This window comes from Tachysurus fulvidraco, chromosome 22 (assembly GCF_022655615.1).
Source record: "Tachysurus fulvidraco isolate hzauxx_2018 chromosome 22, HZAU_PFXX_2.0, whole genome shotgun sequence".
In the NCBI taxonomy this organism is placed as follows: Eukaryota; Metazoa; Chordata; class Actinopteri; order Siluriformes; family Bagridae; genus Tachysurus; species Tachysurus fulvidraco.
Window position 1 is genome coordinate 10573713 of NC_062539.1, and position 20693 is coordinate 10594405.

The 20693-nt window shown below is 37.6% G+C and overlaps 1 protein-coding gene across 1 annotated transcript; it reads right to left on the reverse strand.

The window, feature by feature from the left end:
• Positions 1-3574: 3574 nt before the first annotated feature.
• On the reverse strand, positions 3575-17058 carry prpf38b (pre-mRNA processing factor 38B). The gene is made up of 6 exons (XM_027143140.2): positions 16590-17058; positions 15427-15495; positions 11962-12113; positions 8091-8151; positions 5338-5552; positions 3575-4589 (listed from the first exon to the last, which is right to left on the reverse strand). The coding sequence occupies exons 1-6, from the start codon at positions 16788-16790 to the stop codon at positions 3896-3898; spliced, it is 1392 nt and encodes a 463-aa protein (XP_026998941.1). The 5' UTR covers positions 16791-17058; the 3' UTR covers positions 3575-3895.
• Between the last annotated feature and the right edge of the window lie 3635 nt (positions 17059-20693).

Sequence of the window (20693 nt, forward strand, 5' to 3'; positions counted from 1 at the left end):
TATTTATTTTACAGTTCATATTGGCCATGTAAGTCAACCTAAAGTTGAAACATATTTGTATGAATTTGAATGGACAAGAATGATGTGACTAGATTTTCAATTTTGTATATACAAAGAAAAAATGCAATCCATAAAATTTCTAATAATTCACATTATTATGTGGTATGTACATTGTATGTGAATATGCGACTGTGAATCCACATTGGTGTAAGTAGTTAATTCATAAACATAAGTCCTCTTTTCGATTATATGCATAATACAATAATTTCTTTAGATTTGTAGTTTTGAACACAAGTATCAAATAATTCTAAATAAATATTAGGAGCTATAAATCTCCTCTTGTATACTTTAATAAATGTAGTCCTGATTAGTTAGATGTTCAGCTGGCTGCCAAGTTTTTAAGATTTTATTATGAATAATGAACCCATAAAAGTGATCGCACACTACAGACAATTTAGCGATGCCGATCAGCCTACAACACATACCCTTGGATTGGCGGAGGAAACCAGAGGTGCTCAGAGTGCTCAGAGGAGGAGCACCCAAACATCTACAAAATCAAGTGCGGAGCCATCCTACAAATGGCAAGTGTTGTGAGGCCTGGTTACAGTGTAGACATTGTTCTATGTAGACATTGCATGCCTGTTCTATGTAGACATTGCATGCAAGACTGGCAAACTTGGCAACAAACTCGGAAAATGTCATTTGGTTAGGGTAAGGTTTTGTAGACATTGTTGGTGACACAATTGAAATTGATTCACTTCAATATTTTTTTTATTTGTATAGTTCTTTCAAAGCAATGTCTCAAAAACAGCTTTACTTAAAACAAACAAAAAAATATAAATAAATTTTTGTTTGTTTTAAATTGAATTTATAAAATTCAAGGCTGAGACAATGGTGGTAAGGAAAAACACGAAGACGACATTCAGCACATTCCACTGCCCTTTTGGCTGTCACTGAGAAACTACATGCTGCTATATCAGCCAAGCTGACCACTGTCCTTATCCTCCTTGACCTTTTGGCAGCATTTGATATAGTCAACCACAAGTCTTGAAATTTGTGGATCAGCATGAGAATGGTTTGCTACCTACCGGGGAGGTAGCTCATATCAGTAGCATGGAGGGAAGCGACATCTACTCCACAAACTCTCAACTGGTGTCCCCCAGGGCTCAGTACTTGGTTTCCTTTTTTCCCTCTATAACTCCACTGCCTTCTAGTACCTGCATGCATCATATTCAAAAACACCGATGCTTGCCTACAAAGCCAAAGATGGTCCATCACTATCTTACCTAAAAGCTCTCATCAATTCTCCCACTACATCTCGCTCTCTCTGATCTACTAGCACTGCTCTACTGTGGAATGAACATCCCCTAAATATCCGAACAGCAAAAGACGGGGGAAGAACTACCTCCTCTTCCTGAAACATATAACATAGTGCTTTAAAAAACAGCTCCTAACAGAGCTTTAGGTTGATGGTGTCCTAAGTCTGTAACCTGGTTGAACCAGTGTTTTAATTGATTCAGACCTCAAAGCAATTTTGCACGTTTTTATCTGTTTAAAGAAACATGTACACATTGAAGCTTGTAAAGAACAGACTTTGTGGTTATTCATCAGGAATACCTTGAGGCTCATTTACCTGGGGATGAGATGGCACTAGGATGCACCATGGGAAGAAGGTAAGTCAGTGGAGACAGTGTGATGCTCTGGGCAATGTTCTGCTAGGAACCCTTGGACCACCTACATGTACTGCCTACAAGATAATGCATCCTGCCACACTGCACAATTGTTTAAGGAATAGTTTGAACATTTCAAGAGTTCATGGTACTATCTCAGTCTCCAAATTCCTCAAATCTCAATTCAATTCAATGTGCTGGGCATACAAGCCTGAAAACCTTTAGGACTAAAAGGATCTGGGCCCTGATACCACAAAAGACTAATAGAGGTCTTGTCAAGTCTTTGCCGAGAGGGGTCAGAGCTGTTTTTTGTGTAGACCCACACAACATTGGGCAAGTACTTTCAATGTTATTGTGATCTGTGTGACTTAGGTATGCTTCCAGGCTGCTTGTTTTATGTTGTAATGCATGCACACTTTAATTTATTATGATTTAAAAGAAAGAAACTGGTGCAACCAAGAATTGTCAAAAATGAGTCAACAGAGAATGAGAGTATATAATAAAAGTGTTTATAATATAAATAGACTTATATAATATGTCTCTAATATGAGTAATTCTCATCCTGATATATAGCATTACTTTCAGAGTACATTGTTTGAACCAAATGGGTGCACATGGTCTTCTATGTGCCCATCTAGCACAAGTAGTGGGCCTACAGACAGAATGCCATAGTGTTGTAGCTCAAACCATCACACAAATCTTGGTTTCTCCTTTTTCTTGCCACAGTTGCCTCATACTTGCTCATTAAAGATAAATACAATTAACATTTTTAATTTTTTTCTATATTTTTGTAAAGTTGCTTTGAGACAACATCCACTGCTAAAAGCACTATACAAATAAAACACTGCAGGGCATGATTATAATGTCTTTTTAAAGGTGTATAGAGTTGTGCAACCAAGAGCTCCTGGGCATTTCTGAGTTAATTTTAGATTTAACACTACTTGCTTCTTGCCAGAGCCTTCAAATGTTTAATGATAAAGACCCACTCCAAGTGGTTCTCCAAGACAGACAGATAGAGAAAGCAAGAGAGAGAGAGAGAGAGAGAGAGATTATTACAAGCAATATATTCTTTTGATCATGTAATGGCTAAAGATCTGTAAATGTCTTTGTAAATGTAAATTATGTGCAAAGTGGCCCAAAGCTGACACAGATATGAGTGGTGCAAGAGTGGTGAGATGACAGCATCAAGACATTCCAGTTCACCAAACACTATGCCCAAAGCTAGACTAAACAAATGTGTTTTCAGCATGGACTTAAACACTGAGACTGTGTGAATCCCAAACACTAACTAGAACACACAACTGTGGGGCTTCGTGTGTGTGTGTGTGTGTATATATATATATATATATATATATATTATATATATATATATAAGAGCAAAAGTGGAAACCTCTCAGGTGCCTGCTGAGAGCTAATTGGCTTAAATAATTAAGTCATTATTAAAAATTCAGTACACCAAATTTCAGCTCAAAAATACTTTTGCTTACTGAGAACTATCAAATTGAACCTTATTCAACACCCTTGCAATATCCCCACCCCAAACTTTGCAGACAAACTCCGATCCTTGTACTGAACATGTTTCATGTCTGGGTCAAATCAATAGCAGTAATCATGATTTATACATTTCAGTACTCCAGCTGTCCACTTCATACTGTGGCATGGTGTCCATATTGTTTATGTAGTTCACCCTTTTTGTTCACACCATAATTTTGCATATGGGCCAAAAATGCATCACTATAGTTCTCCCATTAGGTCGAACAAGCTCATCTCTATTTCCCAAGTAGCAAGAGGGAGTGAAGGAAGAAGAAAAATCCTATGCTTGTATTTCTTATAAATGGTAACACTTATTCTGCTGGAGAAATAGGTTTGTGTTCATGTGTCAGAAAACAAACCTAACAAACTTCTCGTTTCATACAAGATTTTTATTAAGAAATAAGATGCAACACAGCACAATTTCAGCAGGTTTATGCTGCCAGTTTCACTCAGCACATGTTCATCTGTATGATTTAAAATATTCTCCGAAATTATATATACAGAGTTTCTTCAAAACAAAAGAAATATTTAAAAAGGTAAGCATTATTTTCTTATGTCCATTCTAGGTTTAAGTATGATGGAACAGAAAAAGTTGCATGAGATCTACATCAAATGACTTAGTAGGACAATGGCAGGGTGCATGGCAAGGTCCCAAGAGAAGACAGAAAAGACAAGTAAGGGTAAAAGTAAGCTCATGGAGTCCCTTCAGTGTCCATTCTCATGTGGTGTTTCCCGTTGCTTGCTTCTCTGCGGTGACTGCGTTCTCGGCTGTGACTGTGTTTGTGCATATGCTCTTTGCTGTGGCTGCACTCATGCCTCCTGCTCTTCTCCTCTGGTTCCTGACGGCTCCTGGAGCGTGATCGAGAACATTTTTTACTCGAGCGTTCACCTTTGTGCCTCCTCTCCCTACTCCGACTCTGGCTTGACCTCTTGCTCTTACGTTCCTCCCTGTGCTTCCTCTCCTCTCGCTCATCCTTGTGATGCCATGCATCATCGTCTCCTTTGGCCCTCTTATCTTTTGAGCGCCCTCTTTCTCGCTCTGTGCCGCTTGAGCGTTCTTTGTGATCCCGCTCCTTCCGACGGCTTCGTTCTCTTTCACTCTCGCCATCCCGCTCTTTACGCTCATTCCTCTGCTCACGACTTCTTCGCTTCTCCATGGCTCGATCTGGGGTTTGAGAATGCCGACGATCCCTCTCTCTATCTCTGTCCCTGTCTGCACACCTGTCACGGTCCACTTTGTCCCGTTCCCTGTCTTTATCTTTTCGCTGACGGTCTCTCTCTCTCTCAAGCTCACGGTCGAAGCTGGCTCCGTGCCGTTCTCTGTGGTGACTGCGGCTCCGGGAACGGTTTGGGGATCTCCGAGGACTCGGTGTTCTCCTTGGGGACCTAGTGTGAAAAACCCAACAAAACAATAGTAATGCTAGCAAAGCTGCAGTCACTATTAGTTCACAACCTACATATTCATACATAGGTTTTGAACATTTCAGTGGTAACCTGAATCTAAACAGCTTATTAACCCGATTAGTCTACTAATTATACTGGCTGCCTGATCTAATCCTAAATTAATAATTCTTCTGCAAGTTCTTACTCCTTGCAATTAAAGGCGGGGTGCACAATCTCTGAAAGCCAACGCTGACATTTGAAATCACCTAAACAAACACGCCCCTAACCCAAATGAGTCTGTTTTGATAGCTCCGCCTCACACATACATGCGCAACCCAGGCAACTATTATGGCGGAACCTGCTGGGGAAGCTGGCCGAGGGTATATTTTTTCTCAATAAATGAATTCCACGAGTAATACTGTGGTAATAAAGGTCAAATGTGTTTTTGTAGTACTGTATTGTACCGTGAAAGGTTTAGCTCTGTTTCACACGGAAGACGCCGTTCAACACACAGAACCCGAGGCAGAGGTAACAGCAGAGGCATCCGCCTTGTCTGGACTTGTGTTACTAGTGATAAACTAGTATAATAGATCAGTAGGACCCCAACTGTGCATTGACTTTTAAAGCTGAAGCAAGTTTCCATACAGCCATAAACACAAAGCTAAACACGGCTTAATCTGTCTCTAAAATGTGACAAAGCAAAAATTTTCCAACACTTTTGAATTTGGCTACTAAGAATCCTGTGATGTACCTTGAGCGGTGCCAGTCTCCATCCTCCTCATCCTCTTTGCCTTCTTTTTGTGGTGGTTTGCGTGGTCGATTTTTCATCTGTGTGTCGATGGCTTTCTGCACAGGCACTGGGATACGTGGAAACAGTGTGGAAAACCACTCAAGTTTTGTGAGGAAGGAGCGAAGCATCTCACCAACTGTCATCACGCACCCACCGCCAGCCTTCACGTCCAGCTCCTGTTAACACAAACACAAAGTGTTTATTTACATCAGCCACTTCATCTGACTGAGCATTTGTTTTATATTTCAGGGTCCTACTATTAAATGCACATACCACTTCACGGTTTAGTGTTTTCTCTGCTTAAACCAAGACAGAGACGTATTAAGCAGTAATTTTTTAAGCTAAAAATTAATTGGGCAGTGAAAACTAAAATTGTGTAGCTCATCACTCTACATTTCCAATGTAAAAATTTGGTTAGAAAAAAACACAAGGTTCTCAAAGTCCAGTCAAGAAACCCAGTGATATTCAGTGTAATATTTTCATCAGTACAAAACTCAATTAAAACCCATAATCTACAAAAATAATTTACTTAGGAATTACAGAGTAGGGAAAGCACTAAATAATCTAACTCCAGAATTTAAATTAGGAAAACAAATCCCTGTCTGTGATGACCAAAACTGAAACTTCACCTCTGTTTTCATCAAACTCAATATTCATATGTTCCATTTACCGCATGAGTGAGTGCAAGATGGTGTTAAATGAAAAGATGGACCAATCCAAAACAGCTAGAGTACACACACTGTAGCCCCACATACAGGATGATTAGACATTTGTTGAATTAATTTTTTTTTATATATGATAAATAATATTAATTAAACAGGGCAGCTACAAGTTTAGTCTGACAATAAGCAGTTACTTAAAATAATAGTCTTAGTAGAGATGACAGAAAGCCTGGTTGTGGGGGTAACTAGGATTTCGGAAAAACAAACTGCAGAAAAAGCCACAGATGTTCAAATATCAATGGTCTGGGTTAATTCTCTTGCCATTCTTTAAAATACTCATTGTAACTTTTTCGGTCACACATCTAAATGTTAAAGCTCCAGTTTGTCATTTGGGGAGCTACAGTACTGCTACACTGTGTACTTTAGAGTGAGAACAGGAAAGGGTTCTGTTTGCACTCACGCACGCAAACCTGCAGTGCTGGGATATATTACTCCCATTCACCTTCTGCATAAGGCCATCTGAGAAAGAGAAGAGTGCAGTTAGCTAGACTTACACACACAGGTTCAGACATACCTCTATATATACACAATTAGGATTTCATTCAGCTTAGCAGATGAAATGGAGTGCTCTCCATTCTAAAGGACAGGTAGGCCACTTCAATGCTAGACTGCTGATGTTGAGTATTACACCTGCTATAACTAGTTAAGATAGAATATATTTAAATTTATACTTGTTGAAAATGTGGTAACATTTTCCTAATGAACAAGCCATTGTTTAAAAATACAACAACCGATTTAATGGTCAATACAAATTGTCCCAGGGGTGTTTATTAGCTATTTTTTTCCATTTAATTACAACAAATTATACCAGGACAGGGAAAAGCACTTATTAGGTAGGGCACTGGGCAAGCAAAATGTTCAATACGCTTCCTGTTTCATGATTTGGTTGCCTAGAAACCCTAAATATTTCGAGCCATTGAATCCCCAGAAATTCTACTATTGTACTTTGCCACAATATTTATTATTTTCTGAAAATGTTTTAGATGCTGTACATTATGTTTGCACCTTCAATAAAAACAGCAGCAACTGTTTAAAAGTTTGGTCGGGTTGTGCTCCACACATCATTGTGCAGTGCCTTCAATTTTGCTCAACATTAGATAAGGTGCATGAAATTCTCATTTTAGGATTCATCTTTTTTTTGATGATTGGGGAGCAAACCATAAAGAGATTGGATTTCTATTTTTTTGCAACAACTTGTCAAGCAAATCAAGACCATAGACACCTATAAAGATGAACACTAAAATAGCTACCATACACAGATACGAGTAAACATGTGATGGTCACATCACAACAAGCTATTAGCAGGGGAAATTGCAACACCACACATCTGTGTTTTGGCAAAGCCAGCATTAGTTATAACCCTCAAACTGCTGATTAGGGAAAGATGACAGATTAGCTATACAACTGGCCAATTTTGGCCTAAATTTAAGATTGTTGAAATCTGCTTTGAGACTATGGGAATTGTTTAAAGTGCTATACAAATAAAATGTATTAAAATTTAATTAGAAATGTGTGAATTGGCTGATTTTTCTTCTCTGGCCAATCTGATCAACAAATCAAAACACCAAATTAGCTATGCTGATGTACAAAAGAATAATTGATCTGTCAGATCATGGCAATGCTGTTTGTTCAAAACCTGATAGACACTTTCCATCTTTCCACAGTGGAGGTAAGCAAACATCCTTACTGGGAGAACCAATCAACTTTACTCTGGATGAACATTAAGCAAAATGAAGGCAAAGGTGAAAAGTCAGCAATACACATCACAATTTTAAACTTAAGGTTAATTCTTTTTCAAACAAAATCACAAAGGTTATTCAAAAGATAATGAACAACTAAGCAAGACCTGAAACATCCATCACAAACACTATCCTTACAGCAGCGGATCTGCAATGGGTGGAGAAGAGGGCCAGTGGCTACACCTTGAAACAGCCCATGCTTCTACATATTTAACATAAAAGAAAGCTGAAAGTATTACCCGTGGCGACATACCTCCTCATCATCTAGGAAGGGCTCAAACCACTCAATCAGGTCTGCAGGGGGTTGTGTGTATCTGTAAAACATAGAACAAAAAAGGTCTGTATTATATCACAGCACAAAGACATGATATACAGTTAGTGAGCATTTTATTAGGACTAAAACCATACTGCAAGTATCTAATCAGACAAAAACTGCTGCAGCAGAAAGGTGAATCTTCTGGTCTTTTTCCACTGAGCCGGTGACCGTGATAGTAACAGATTACTGTTCATGGCTGAGAGGACAGGAACCCAACATGGTCTTAAAGGTTTGATGTGCATGTTCTGAGATGCTTTTTGCATGCCTCAGTTTTAAAGAGTTTAGCTACTCTCTTTTTCTTGTTGGCTGAGAAAAAGAACTGACTGTATATATGGATATATATATACACACAGACATGTGAAAAAATTAGGACACCCATGAAAGCCTGTGTGTAATATAGGTGTATCACATCAGGTACACATGATTAGAACATTATCACTGTCCTATTTAAACCTCAGACATTTAGTTTGGTGTGCTCCTGACTGTTAAAGTGAGAGTGAACCCTGTGGTGAGATCAAAAGAGATGTTTGAAGCATTCAGAAAGAAGATTGTAGCAGCTTGAGAGTCTAGTAAGGGATTTAATAAGATCTCAAAAGAATTTGAAACCAGCCATTCCACTGTCTGGAAAATAGTGCAAGTTCACTAAAAATAAATAAATAAAGAAATCAATTAATATAGTCAAGTAAAAACTCAAGATATCTTATTTATAACATCTCACCATTAGCTGTTGTCAGTAAATCTCTCTTCTCATGCCGTTTACAGAGTATTCAGTTTCCAATTTTTAATATTAAAAAAAAAGCAAAAACACGATTAAAACACAAAGTCTGTACATAACCCTAAACACTGTTTGCTCGATATTCCCTTGGCCAATCTGGATGCAAGGAAAGGAATCAAATGTCAGGCCACACATTTTTACTGGAAGTAAAATCCAATAGTAAGGCAAGAATCTTGTGTGCTTTAGGGGTGGTGGCCAATTGATTTCTTTGGATTGTAAGCCTTACCCAGAAGCAGAACGGAGCAACAAACAAAAGTTTCTCTTAGTAACACAGACACGTTTGTACAAGAAATGAGTGAAGCTTTATAATCACAAAACACCAAAAGGTAATAGCAAATTTAGTGTTATGGGTGAAGGAAAGTCTAGTAGTTTTTTTGGTTTTAGTTCTATGAGTTTTGTTCAGAGTGCTGATCCTTATACCGTTGAAATCTGTAGAATCCTGATCAACCAAGGTTTGTATTGTGTAATGGATGATTTAATGGATGGACATTTTTACTGTCTGTTCATTTAGCTACTTATCGTTGGCATTGTGTTTTGTAGCGGAGTTTCTTCCCTTTCTCAGGTATGCTGCATGCGTAGATACATTCAGGGTTTATGTTTTTCAAAATTATCTACAATTTTTGCCCCATCTTGTAACTTCTTGCCTGCGATTAAATCTTTTCCAGAGAAAAAAAAACTGACTGAAGAACATTTATGAATATTTAATGTAGGTGTCCCAATTATTTTCACAAAACTGTGCGTGTACATGTGTCTGTACACATAGGGGGGCTGGGCGATAAATCGATTAACTCGAATGTGTGTTTTACATCGATCTGTTTTAATGAAAATCGTTTTTTTTCTTTAACATCTGCTGACGCTCCCCTCTCGGCTCCCGTAGTTTCGAATTGGCTCGGCCCTCCTCCCGCGCGTTTGCCATAGAGATACACAAACAACATGGCAGCGAGCAGGGAAGAACTCATTCCCAAGAAAGGCTCAGTGTCATCTGTCATTATTTCAGTTTTGCAGCATCAGATCCAGAACACACAACACCCCGCTGCAAAGTGTGTTTAGGTAGCAGTATTTACTGCAGCACCTTAAACAGAGGCATGCTGTCGAGAGGGAGAGATGTTACGCCCTGCGAAATGAAAAAGACCGTGGCAGCACAAGCACACCGCCAAAACACAACCTACCGTCTTAGAAACATTTATATACTGTATCTAGTATGATAAGAAGGGGGCCGTTGGAAAGCGATCATGGATGCAGAGAATTCCTGTTATACGCATCAACAAACATTATACTCTATGTTGTGTATTGCGACTTAAGTAAAGTTGGCCGCATATTCACAGATTGGAGTTTCCTCGAGTCAATAACTCCTGAGCTAAACACTATTATTACACAAATAACACCTTTTTATCATAGTAAAGTAGAGAGGCAGCTACAACCCAATATTCCTCAAAATCAGCTTTCCTCCGTGTTGGACAAAATACATAAGTCTCTATGTGTAAACACCTAAGAGACAGATTCGCGAAAAAGCGAATACTTTAAAAACAGTCAATAACTTCACTGTAATACTTTTTTTATATGAAAAATCATAATTATACAAAAAGACTTTTTTTTTTTTTTTTTTTACACAAATAAGGGTTGTAGTATAACTATCAGGACATCAGTGGTGTGTGAGCTGAATTTGGTGACAATACAGTATATTAACAATGAAGTTACAGACCACTTTTCAGGTTTTGCACTTTGCAGACGGTCCCTTGGAATCTCAGGTGTATGTAAATAAATATACAGGAAAAATCGATTAAAATCACAAATCGATTTTTTTGTGAAAAAATCGAATTATTATTTTAGGCCATATCGCCCAGCCCCAACACATAGGTGCTCAATTAGAGAGACATTTTGGGAAATTTTAGGTCAAGTCAACACCTTTAACTCTTGTTCCTCAGACAGGATCCAACTATTGCCATAAAGAGATCCATTTGGTATGCAACAACGTTTAGGTTGATGGTATGTGTCAAAGTAACAAAGGCCAGAACGCCAGGATCCAAATTTCCCAATAGCATTGCACTGCCTCTCCACCTCCTTCCTCAGGTAAATGTGACAAATCCAACCAGCCATAAACATTGTAAGAACTTAGACTGCCACAACCCAGATTCCAAAAGCCCATTCCACAATAGGTTAATATATATCATAGAGGAATATGTTTAGAACGCTAAATGAATAATCTTAATCGATTATTACAATGCGAGCAGCAGCAAGACATCAAGGATCATCACTGAACAAATTAGGTACATGACTGTGATAATCATTTAAACAATAATATCACCCAACCAACAATACTAGGCCAAAGAGTCTGTGACCATGATTCTGCCTAGATAATAGTATCACCTGAACTCAGTTCTTACACTTAATTTGCACTTAAAGATAAACTCCATTTAAATGGCTATCCTTCATTCCTCATGTGCATCAATTAGCTTTGGGTACCAGAGTACTGGTTGTGTTTTCTTGGACCACTTTTTCCAACAAATCAACCTTGAGAACTAACTGTTCTCTTGCTGCCTAAATCAATGTTATTCACATAGTCATACTTGTCAGTGATGTTAATTTCATGGCTGATAGATAAATAGATTAATTGTCATTGCAAAAAGTTCAACAAAATGAAGTCTCACCTTAATGGTGTAATAAAAAAAATACAATAAAATATGAAGGATAAATAAATTAAAAGGATTTAAAATACTGACTGCCTTATCAGATGGGTCTACCTTATCAGATGGTTCAATTTAGTTTTTTTTAGGCCAAAAAAAAATATATCTTTTTATATCTGAAATATCTTAAATAGAACATCTACATGTTAATCATTATTCTTACTGAAGTTCCCATAAAGCAAAAATACACCAATGCACTTGGAGTGTTTTACAGAATCATTAAGGAACAAATCTAAAGTATTAATTGCCACATTGTGTGTTGTTCTGCACCATAGCATTGCATTCTTCTACCACAATTCCCTGGCAAAAGTAATGTTAAAATAGTTCAAATTAATGTTAAAACACTTACCGTATATACATGAAGCCAAGTGCTCGGATGTACGGGGAGTCTGTGTGTGTAATGAGACCCATCACTTGTTTGCGAGTTAGTTTCAGTGTGAAGAGCTTATACAGTAGGCAAAAAGCTGTGGAGACAATACCACCCGTGCCTACGCCTCGTACCTGCAACACAAATAAAATTTGCATGACAAGAACTAATTAATTATAATTAACTATATTATACCCCAAAAATACTGAGGCCTAACAAATTAAAATTCATATATAATTTTAGTTTAATATTTTTAGATCAACAGGACTAAATATTTTCCAATAATGCATAAAGTGTACTTTATACTCACATGTTAACAAATATGTGTTAAGATGTGGAGAGGGAAATCATATGTAAATGTACAATGCAGTTCTCTACATATCTCAAAACTACATATTGTACATGAAAGGGTTTATAGACACTGGGTGGTCATTAGGTGTGTACTATTGTGTACACAGATTTATAAGAACTCTTCTGTGGGTTATATCAAATTATGATTAATACTGTTTAAGTCAGAGCACAAAATACTAAATATATCTGTATAAACAGATAAACAATAAAATGCTAAACAACCAATCAAGTTTAAATGAAAACATATTACTTCTCTGCAACCAGAGACTGATCTAAATTATTGTGAACATGCGCGCACACAACTATTCCATGATTAAGTGCCAACTATAAGAATGATATTTTATATTAAAACATTACGTCAGCTATGGTCAAAAGCTATAGCTAACATGTACACAATAGTCTCTTGACATCTCAATTTTTCAATAATCAGCAACAATTTTACTTAACACTCATTGTTTTTTTTTTTAAATGCATTTTCCAGCATGCTGAGCTTCTATAGTCAGAATAGGGCTGGGCGATATGGCTGAAAACCGTATCATGATATCAGTGTTTCATATCGGTCGATATCAATAATTATTGATATTTTTTATGACTCCTTTAAAATAAGGACCAGGAGAAAAATATTACATTTAAACATTTTTATTTTGAACTTAACCTTCCTCTGATCATAATCCCCTCAGTTATTAAGACAAATGTCAACAACCAGGAAAACTCAAATAAATAAAATGTAAACAAGTCTAAAGTCACAATGTACACTTAACAATTATCTCTTAACATTTAAGGTGCAAAATGAAATAAAATGTAAGAAATGCTTAATAAAGTGTAATAAAATAGTGCAAAGTGTTAAATATAAATAGAGCAACCTGAGAATTTAGTGCAAGTTTAGCATTAGGAAGTTCACTAGCTGTTCAGCTTCTGGTGAATAAAGTGTTTCAAAATATGTGCAGTTTTGTAAACAAATAAAACAGGTAGACTGAGATTAGGGCTGTAGCTATCGAATATTTTAGTAATCTAGTATTCTACTGAAAATGTCATCGATTAATCGAGTAATCGGATAAAATGTATTTTTGCTCAATTAAAGAGCAATATAAAATATACAAGAGAAACTAATTGGTTTCCTTTTTTTTTTTTTTAGAAAAATAAACTTTTATTTTTTTAAATGCATTCAATATTTTCTATCAAAAATAAACATTTAGATATTACCCATTGTTTCTCTGTCTGTACTTGTACTGTGAACAATGAGAAAGTACATTTAAGTGCCAAACATTCTGGGTTTTAAATGAACCCTTTTCTGAGATCCAAATTACTTTTTTAAAGTATCAAAACTAAGGCATACATTAAAATAAATAAATAAAAATAAATAATAATAATAATAATAATAATACAAAAATACCGCCTTTAAGTCATGGAACTTAACTTCAGAACTAAAAGATTCTAAATCTACAGCTCAGGCATAACATAAGCCTTTACTGTCTTCTTGGAATGATTTGTGGTAATTAAGAGGTAAAAATCATGGACAGGAACTTGGACCTAGAGGCCATGCATGGTTTCACACCGAGTGCTTTAAGCGTATACAAGCATGGGCGACGTGCTGTTGTGGTATGCCAGCTTCGATTTTCTGGCGTTTTCTCCTGTTTGTTTCTTCTCTTTGCTCATTGCCATTGTTATTGTGCCCTTCCATTTTTTCAGTTGCTGAAACATTGTTTGAAATATAAAACCTGCAGAAATATGAAAAAGTTGCTGACTTTTCCTCTTTTATTTACAATTTCCTCACTCGCTGCTTTTTCTGCTTATCAGTCGCCGGTTACTGAAGCATGAGACAACAATATTGCGCAACCAAACCTGATACTGTTACATGATTGGCTGTTAGCATGTCACTCCCTATGTTGCTAGGTTACCAGAGTGTGCTTCCCTTTGTTAATGCAACCAAACTTGCTTCGCAACCTCTGTTTTCTTTTTATCGAGCAAATTTTATATCGCTATCGTTCACGTGTATATCGCAACACATATCGTTATTGTTTTATTGCCCAGCCCTTTGTATAACCTTGACAGTTGTACCTACCAGAATTTTAAAAGGTTTACTGGTTAAAGAATTACAGATAAAAACGGGCACAACCTAAAAAGCATCTGGTGCACAATAAACCATGTTCCCATGTTACATCTCATACATATGATTCTGAACTAACAAGGTGATCAAGCATACTCCTTTCTCATCTGAAAGCCACACTAAAATTTACTTATTTTGTCTGTTTTAGCTTCCATACAAAACAATTATTTATTCTCTTCATGGTTTTACAAAAAGAACTCTTCAGAGCTAGAGGGCAGTAATTATTGTCACCATAATAGTCCTTGCCAGGTTTTTGTTTAAGTGTGACTAATGTTAGGAGGGTGGAATGCTTCCAGATAACCAAACTATATTAAGGTTTTTAAAAAGAGACAGGGAATAAATAGGTGTTTTATAAAACAAAAAGAATCTTGTCTTGCAGTTGAGAGGTGACTCTGGTGGTTCTGTATCATAAGGGTCATCGAGTTCTCTCTGTTTTCATGTTACTTCATGCTATTTAATGTTTTGGTAAGTTAAATGCTTTTTAATATGCTGTATTTCTAATCTACTTCCCTCCATCTCAGATATCTTATCCCAAACCGTTTGTGTTAGTATATTTAACATTAGACTACATAATAAATTGACCCTACTGAAGTCTGTTTTACAGCCGTGAATACCTTTTTTTAAAACTATGTATTAAATCTCTGACTTGGTTTTGATTATGTCTTTATAATAAGTAAGCAACTGATATTTTGTGTGTCTTTATTGGGTCCGAATTATATTGAGGCTAAGACATTATATATATATATATATATATATCACACATCACACACACACACACACACACACACACACACACACACACACACACATACACACACATACCAAAGCAAACTACCAACTGGCTTTAGAGGCTGCCATGTTTTATCCCTTTATGCCATGTCTGGCTTCTACCGATATCAAGGGCAAATTGTAACTATAGAAATTGCAACATACTTGCACACAAAATAAAATCAAGCAATAATTCATGTTCATCACATACTTCTACTTACCCCTCCGCACATTCCAGTCTGCCCTGCAGTCTTCCTGCTGCCTTTCTCCCAGGGCTCTGCATGGGTTACCTGAGACACAACAGCTCTGTCACACAGACTGATCAACTATGGCATTGATGATAAAAACACAAAATATTAGAAATGTTTTAAGGCTCTGCAAACATGTAACGGTGGTGATGTACGGGCCATAGCACTGCAATGGGGGTTTGCAAGGGTCAAACTCGCTCTTTCAGGTCTGTTCCTACATTCATTCATTTTCTACAGCTTTATGGCAGAGTTAATTCCAAGGAACTTAGCAGAATCCATTTACAAATAATAATAATAATAAAAACGAACATTTAAGGTCGTTAAGCCTGAACAGATAAAGCTAAAAATGTATGAATTAAAATAAACACGGTAATCGTTTCAAAGTGCGCGAGCTGCCAACACGTTTAACGTGCACCGCCTTTCTGTCCTTTACCTGACTTTACTCACCATTCACACTTATACACGCCACTGAAATACTTCCCCGGATTCCTGCACTAGCTATCGGCACAAACGGCTAACTAATTTTCAGCGAACACAAACCATAATGACCTTCAAATCGCTGTTATAAACTGTGGTTCGTCGTTGGCGATCATATAGGTGATGAAATGAGCAAACGTCTGTTACTGAATAATCAGGAAAAAAAATAATTCATCAGATTTTGTTTCGATCAACTAATAACCTGATAAACGATCAGATCTGCAAATGACCAAAAAATCAGCACGAAACAGCAAAAATATTCAGGCTTCGTTCTAGTCGTCACATCTCAGTTCAACCAACACACACAGTTTTAAACACGTGTTTATTAACTGCTGTTTGCGTGTGAACAATCTCTTATAGAGACAAAACACCGTGTTATCGAAGACAATCGGCTTCCGTTTGTAGACGAAGCAAAATACCAAAGGGTTGCCAGATTAGTTATATTGCGCATTAATATGCGAATAAGACGCAACTTACGATATACCGATATCTACACAATAACCGTATCCGAGAGCTAGTTAAAGTACTAGCACCTATGTAACATCAACTAGCTAGTTAAATTACAAAGCACCTCTGTGGTACCAGTTCATAGGTGTAACACAGCTGAACATAAGAGAAATGAGCACTTTGACTATCTCGGGCCCGCTAGCTGGCGTTACCTTGAAGTAGATTTCGTCCACGACCTCATGGTAGGTCTTCAGCTCATACAACTGAACCTTGAAATACGGAGACGATAACACATTTGTAAGAATCATAGGGTTTAGATTCATTGTTTTCTCGTTGCCCCAAAGAGGTAAAACGTTGCCGTGTTTCCCTGAAGGAGGTTTGCTCACGGCCTGCTGCTGCTGATTCCCCGCCATGGCGCTTAGATGCGGCAAAAAAGGAGCTAGCTGTTAGCTAGTCGCCGAAGCTAACCAGTTTAGTACTAACTATAGTGTCATTAAAACTAGATTTTTCTGTAAATCTCATTAAAAAAAGAGTATTATACGTTTTTAAACTCAGTTACTTTAAGTATTAAAACGGTATTTGTCGGAAACAAACGGTATTTTCGGTAACACTGGTGTCAGTTACACGCAAAACAAGATAGTGAATGTTACCGAAGACAAAGCGGAACCGGAAATCGCGCTTCGAAATGCGATTCAAAAACTAGCTTGCTATGTTCCAATACAGGCGCGTTTAGAGTTCTGATTTGTTCGTTGTTGTGTAGCGGTTGTTTCAGCTTGGGGTTTATTCTTTGTAATTAGCTTTGAACATTGTGTCAAAAATGTTGCCGAATTACACACATTCGTGTTTGCTTTTGATGGGAGAAAGAAAACAAATATACAAAAGACTCCTCACATAAATTCAGGGTGATTATGATACGTTTAAAAGGGTGTGAAGTATAGCTTTATTTGTATTTTTCCTACCACAAAAAGTTGTATTTTATGAATGTGAATTATCCACCGAGTTGCCAGTTAAATAGATATTTAAAAAAAAACCATGTACATGCACTTTTCAGTATACAATTATTACTGTAGCCTCAAGTAGTAGGCAGTGGTGTTGATCTCAGTCATTATTGCTGTCATCGGCCATCTATGAGGCTCATTAGCAAAAAGAGATCAACACCACTGCCTACTGCTTGAACATATATTTTAGTAGTAGGCCATATACTACTGACACTCCTGTGATTATATATGGTGAAGAATATTGTTGGGATTAAAACCTTGTCCATGGTTGGTTGAGAAGCCAAACAAAAACATTCAGCCAGCAGCAGTTATGTGGTCAGAAACTGACAATGTTTAGGGCTAGACAGAAAAGACACTACATTACATGTCCCAGTCTCAGTTATCATATCCACTTCAGGTTAATTTCTCTTAAAATAATAAATTTTGTGCATGAATACAGGTGTGTTTTAAAGTCAAATGCAGGTATGTACACACAATGGTGGGGGATGGGTAAAAAAAAATCGTCTAGTTTAGTTTTGTTTAATTGGAACTTTTCCAACACTCAAAATGCAACATTACAGAGTTATTGTTTAAAACCAGACTCAAAATGAGTAAATCGTCTCTAAAAAAGCAAAACTGGGTTGAAACATTTCTCCACTTAGTAATGTGTGGGTTTTTTAAGTCTGTGTTCAGAAAAGGACAGTCCATTTGTACAGCATTAGATAATCTCTACCAAGACACACTGGAAATATGGCATCGGAGCTATAACTGGTTTAATTGCTGTTTGCAGACACCATTACATTTCCAGCATTTGGCAGACACCCTTACATCCAGAGCTACTTACATTACCTCATTTCTATACAATTGAGGGTTAAGTGTCTTGCTCATAGGCCCAACAGTGACGGCTTGTTAAACCTTGGATTGAACGATTGGTAGCCCAACACGTTAACCACTAGGCTACCACACAGCAAAACGTAGCTCTTAGAGGTCATAGAGATGCACCAATTTCCTTGCTTTTTTAAATCTTTCATGAAGATGATGATACAACCTAGAAAAGAGTATTTGCAGTTTTCACCTTCAAATGCAAATTAAGGTGGTCATTAAATATAAATTAAAATAATTAAGTTGTGTTGGAATCAGATTCAGAACAGAATTCTTCAGAATGAGGGTTTCTGTTCTGTTGGATGAAACAGCTGACATCAGCATTTCATTACAGATATTGTTATTTGTCTGTTGTTTGAATTGTGGCTCTGAAAACGTTTGCGTTTGAGAGTACTTTTCCATGCTGGACAAGCCAGAATTTAAATTACAATCTAGAAATATGGTTGGACAGTGATATGATGGAGCTGGGAACATAGTGGCAAGGTGCAAGATGTTTAAACAGTTGTATTCAGATGCTACCAATGTGCACTGCAGAAACCATGCACTTAATTTGGCCATAATGTGTATCCTGTTGTTTCAACATGCACTGGGTGCTGTCCAAGATATTGTGGCTTATAGCAGCTTCACCAAAATGTCTACAAACCTTTTTATGAGACAGCAGCATAAATCAGTTTTATAAAAATTTTCAGTTATACGCTGGGTTCGAGTCTCGGGCTGGCCACGACTGAGGTGCCCTTGAGCAAGGCACCGAACCCCCCAACCGCTTCCTAGGCGCTGCAGCATAAATGGCTGCCCACTGCTCCGGGTGTGTGTTCATGGTGTGTGTGTTCACCGCTGTGTGTGTGCACTTTGGATGGGTCAAATGCAGAGAACGAATTCTGAGTATGGGTCACCGTACTTAGCCGTATGTCACATCACTTTCACTTTCATAAAAGTGACATATTTATAAAAGTGACATATTTACACAACACAATACCAGAGAACAGGCTTACTGGACTTGCCCTTCTGAACATTCATCCTGAAATTAAAATAAACAGTGAGGTACTAAATTACTTCAATGTGGCTGATCAGAGGAGGAGAGTAAACTTCAAATAAGTAAGCAATGTTTATTATTTACAATTTACTGCCATTCATTGAGTATTGATTTGTGAGCGCTTAATAGTGAGTGACCGTAGGGGAGGTCAGCAAGTTGTCCAGGGAGATTAAGTTTGAGCAGCACATGGTGTACCTTGGTCTAAAATTCAATAGAAGGTTAAAATGGGCTGATTTTCTTGTTAAAAAAAAAAAAGCAACAAATCCTTTATTTTTACTTCCAAACAGATTGCAGATTACAGTATCTACATTATTAAAAAGACATTGCAACTTATATTCACAATTGCATTTCCTATGTGTAGTTGTAAAAACCGTGACATAATTCAAATGCAAATGCAAACTGTTTGCATTTCCGTTCACATAAAGGCACAATGTATGCAAAATTTCGAATGCAAAAGCAAAGTCCATCTGAAATTGAATTAACTGTCTTCTGAGTTATGAACCTGCCATATATGAATCTCAGTAGCAATTACCCATTTTCTATTTAACTTCCTCTGCCATCCCTTTGCATTTGTGTTTCCAATGCCTGCATGTAATCCTGTCAATCATTGTTCTGGGTGGATTATATTATGGGGTGTGTTTGTCTAAATTTACTATTCAAAAATGTCCCTTGTTCTTCATTTTAAAAGCAGAAATGCAACAATATTTAAATACATTATGTTTAATTAAAATAAAATAGCTGTAAAATGTAGTTCATTTCTGTATTATTCTGTTTATTCAGTATCCCTCTGACTGATGTTATGATCCTTTAAAATTGACAATAAAACACAGTGTAATGGCAGTCAGTCTCCCAGCTGCTGTGAGAGGCTTCTGCAGCTCTGGAACAGAGTCTCAAAATACAGACAGAAAGCCTTTCATTCACTTCACTGAGTTTGGCAAATAAAACTTTATTAATGTTCACCCCACACACCCCTCACACAAACACACACACGCACACACACTCTTCACCCCTCACACACACCCCTCACACACACACTCTTCACCCCTCACACACACTCCTCACCCCACACACCCTTCACACACTCTTCACCCCTCACACACACTCCTCACAACACACACCCATAACACACTCCTCACCCCACACACCCCTCACACACACTCTTCACTCCTCACACACACTCTTCACCCCCACACACACTCTTTACCCCACACACCCCTCACACACTCTTCACCCCACACACCCCTCACACACACTCCTCACCCCACACACCCTTCACACCCACACCCTTCACCCCTTAAACACACTCCTCATCCCTCACACAAACTTCACCCCACACACCCCTCACACACACTCTTCACCCTGCTGCTGTCTGGAAAAAGGTACCGAAGCATTCAGGCCCTCAAGACCAGTATGTGTAACAGTTT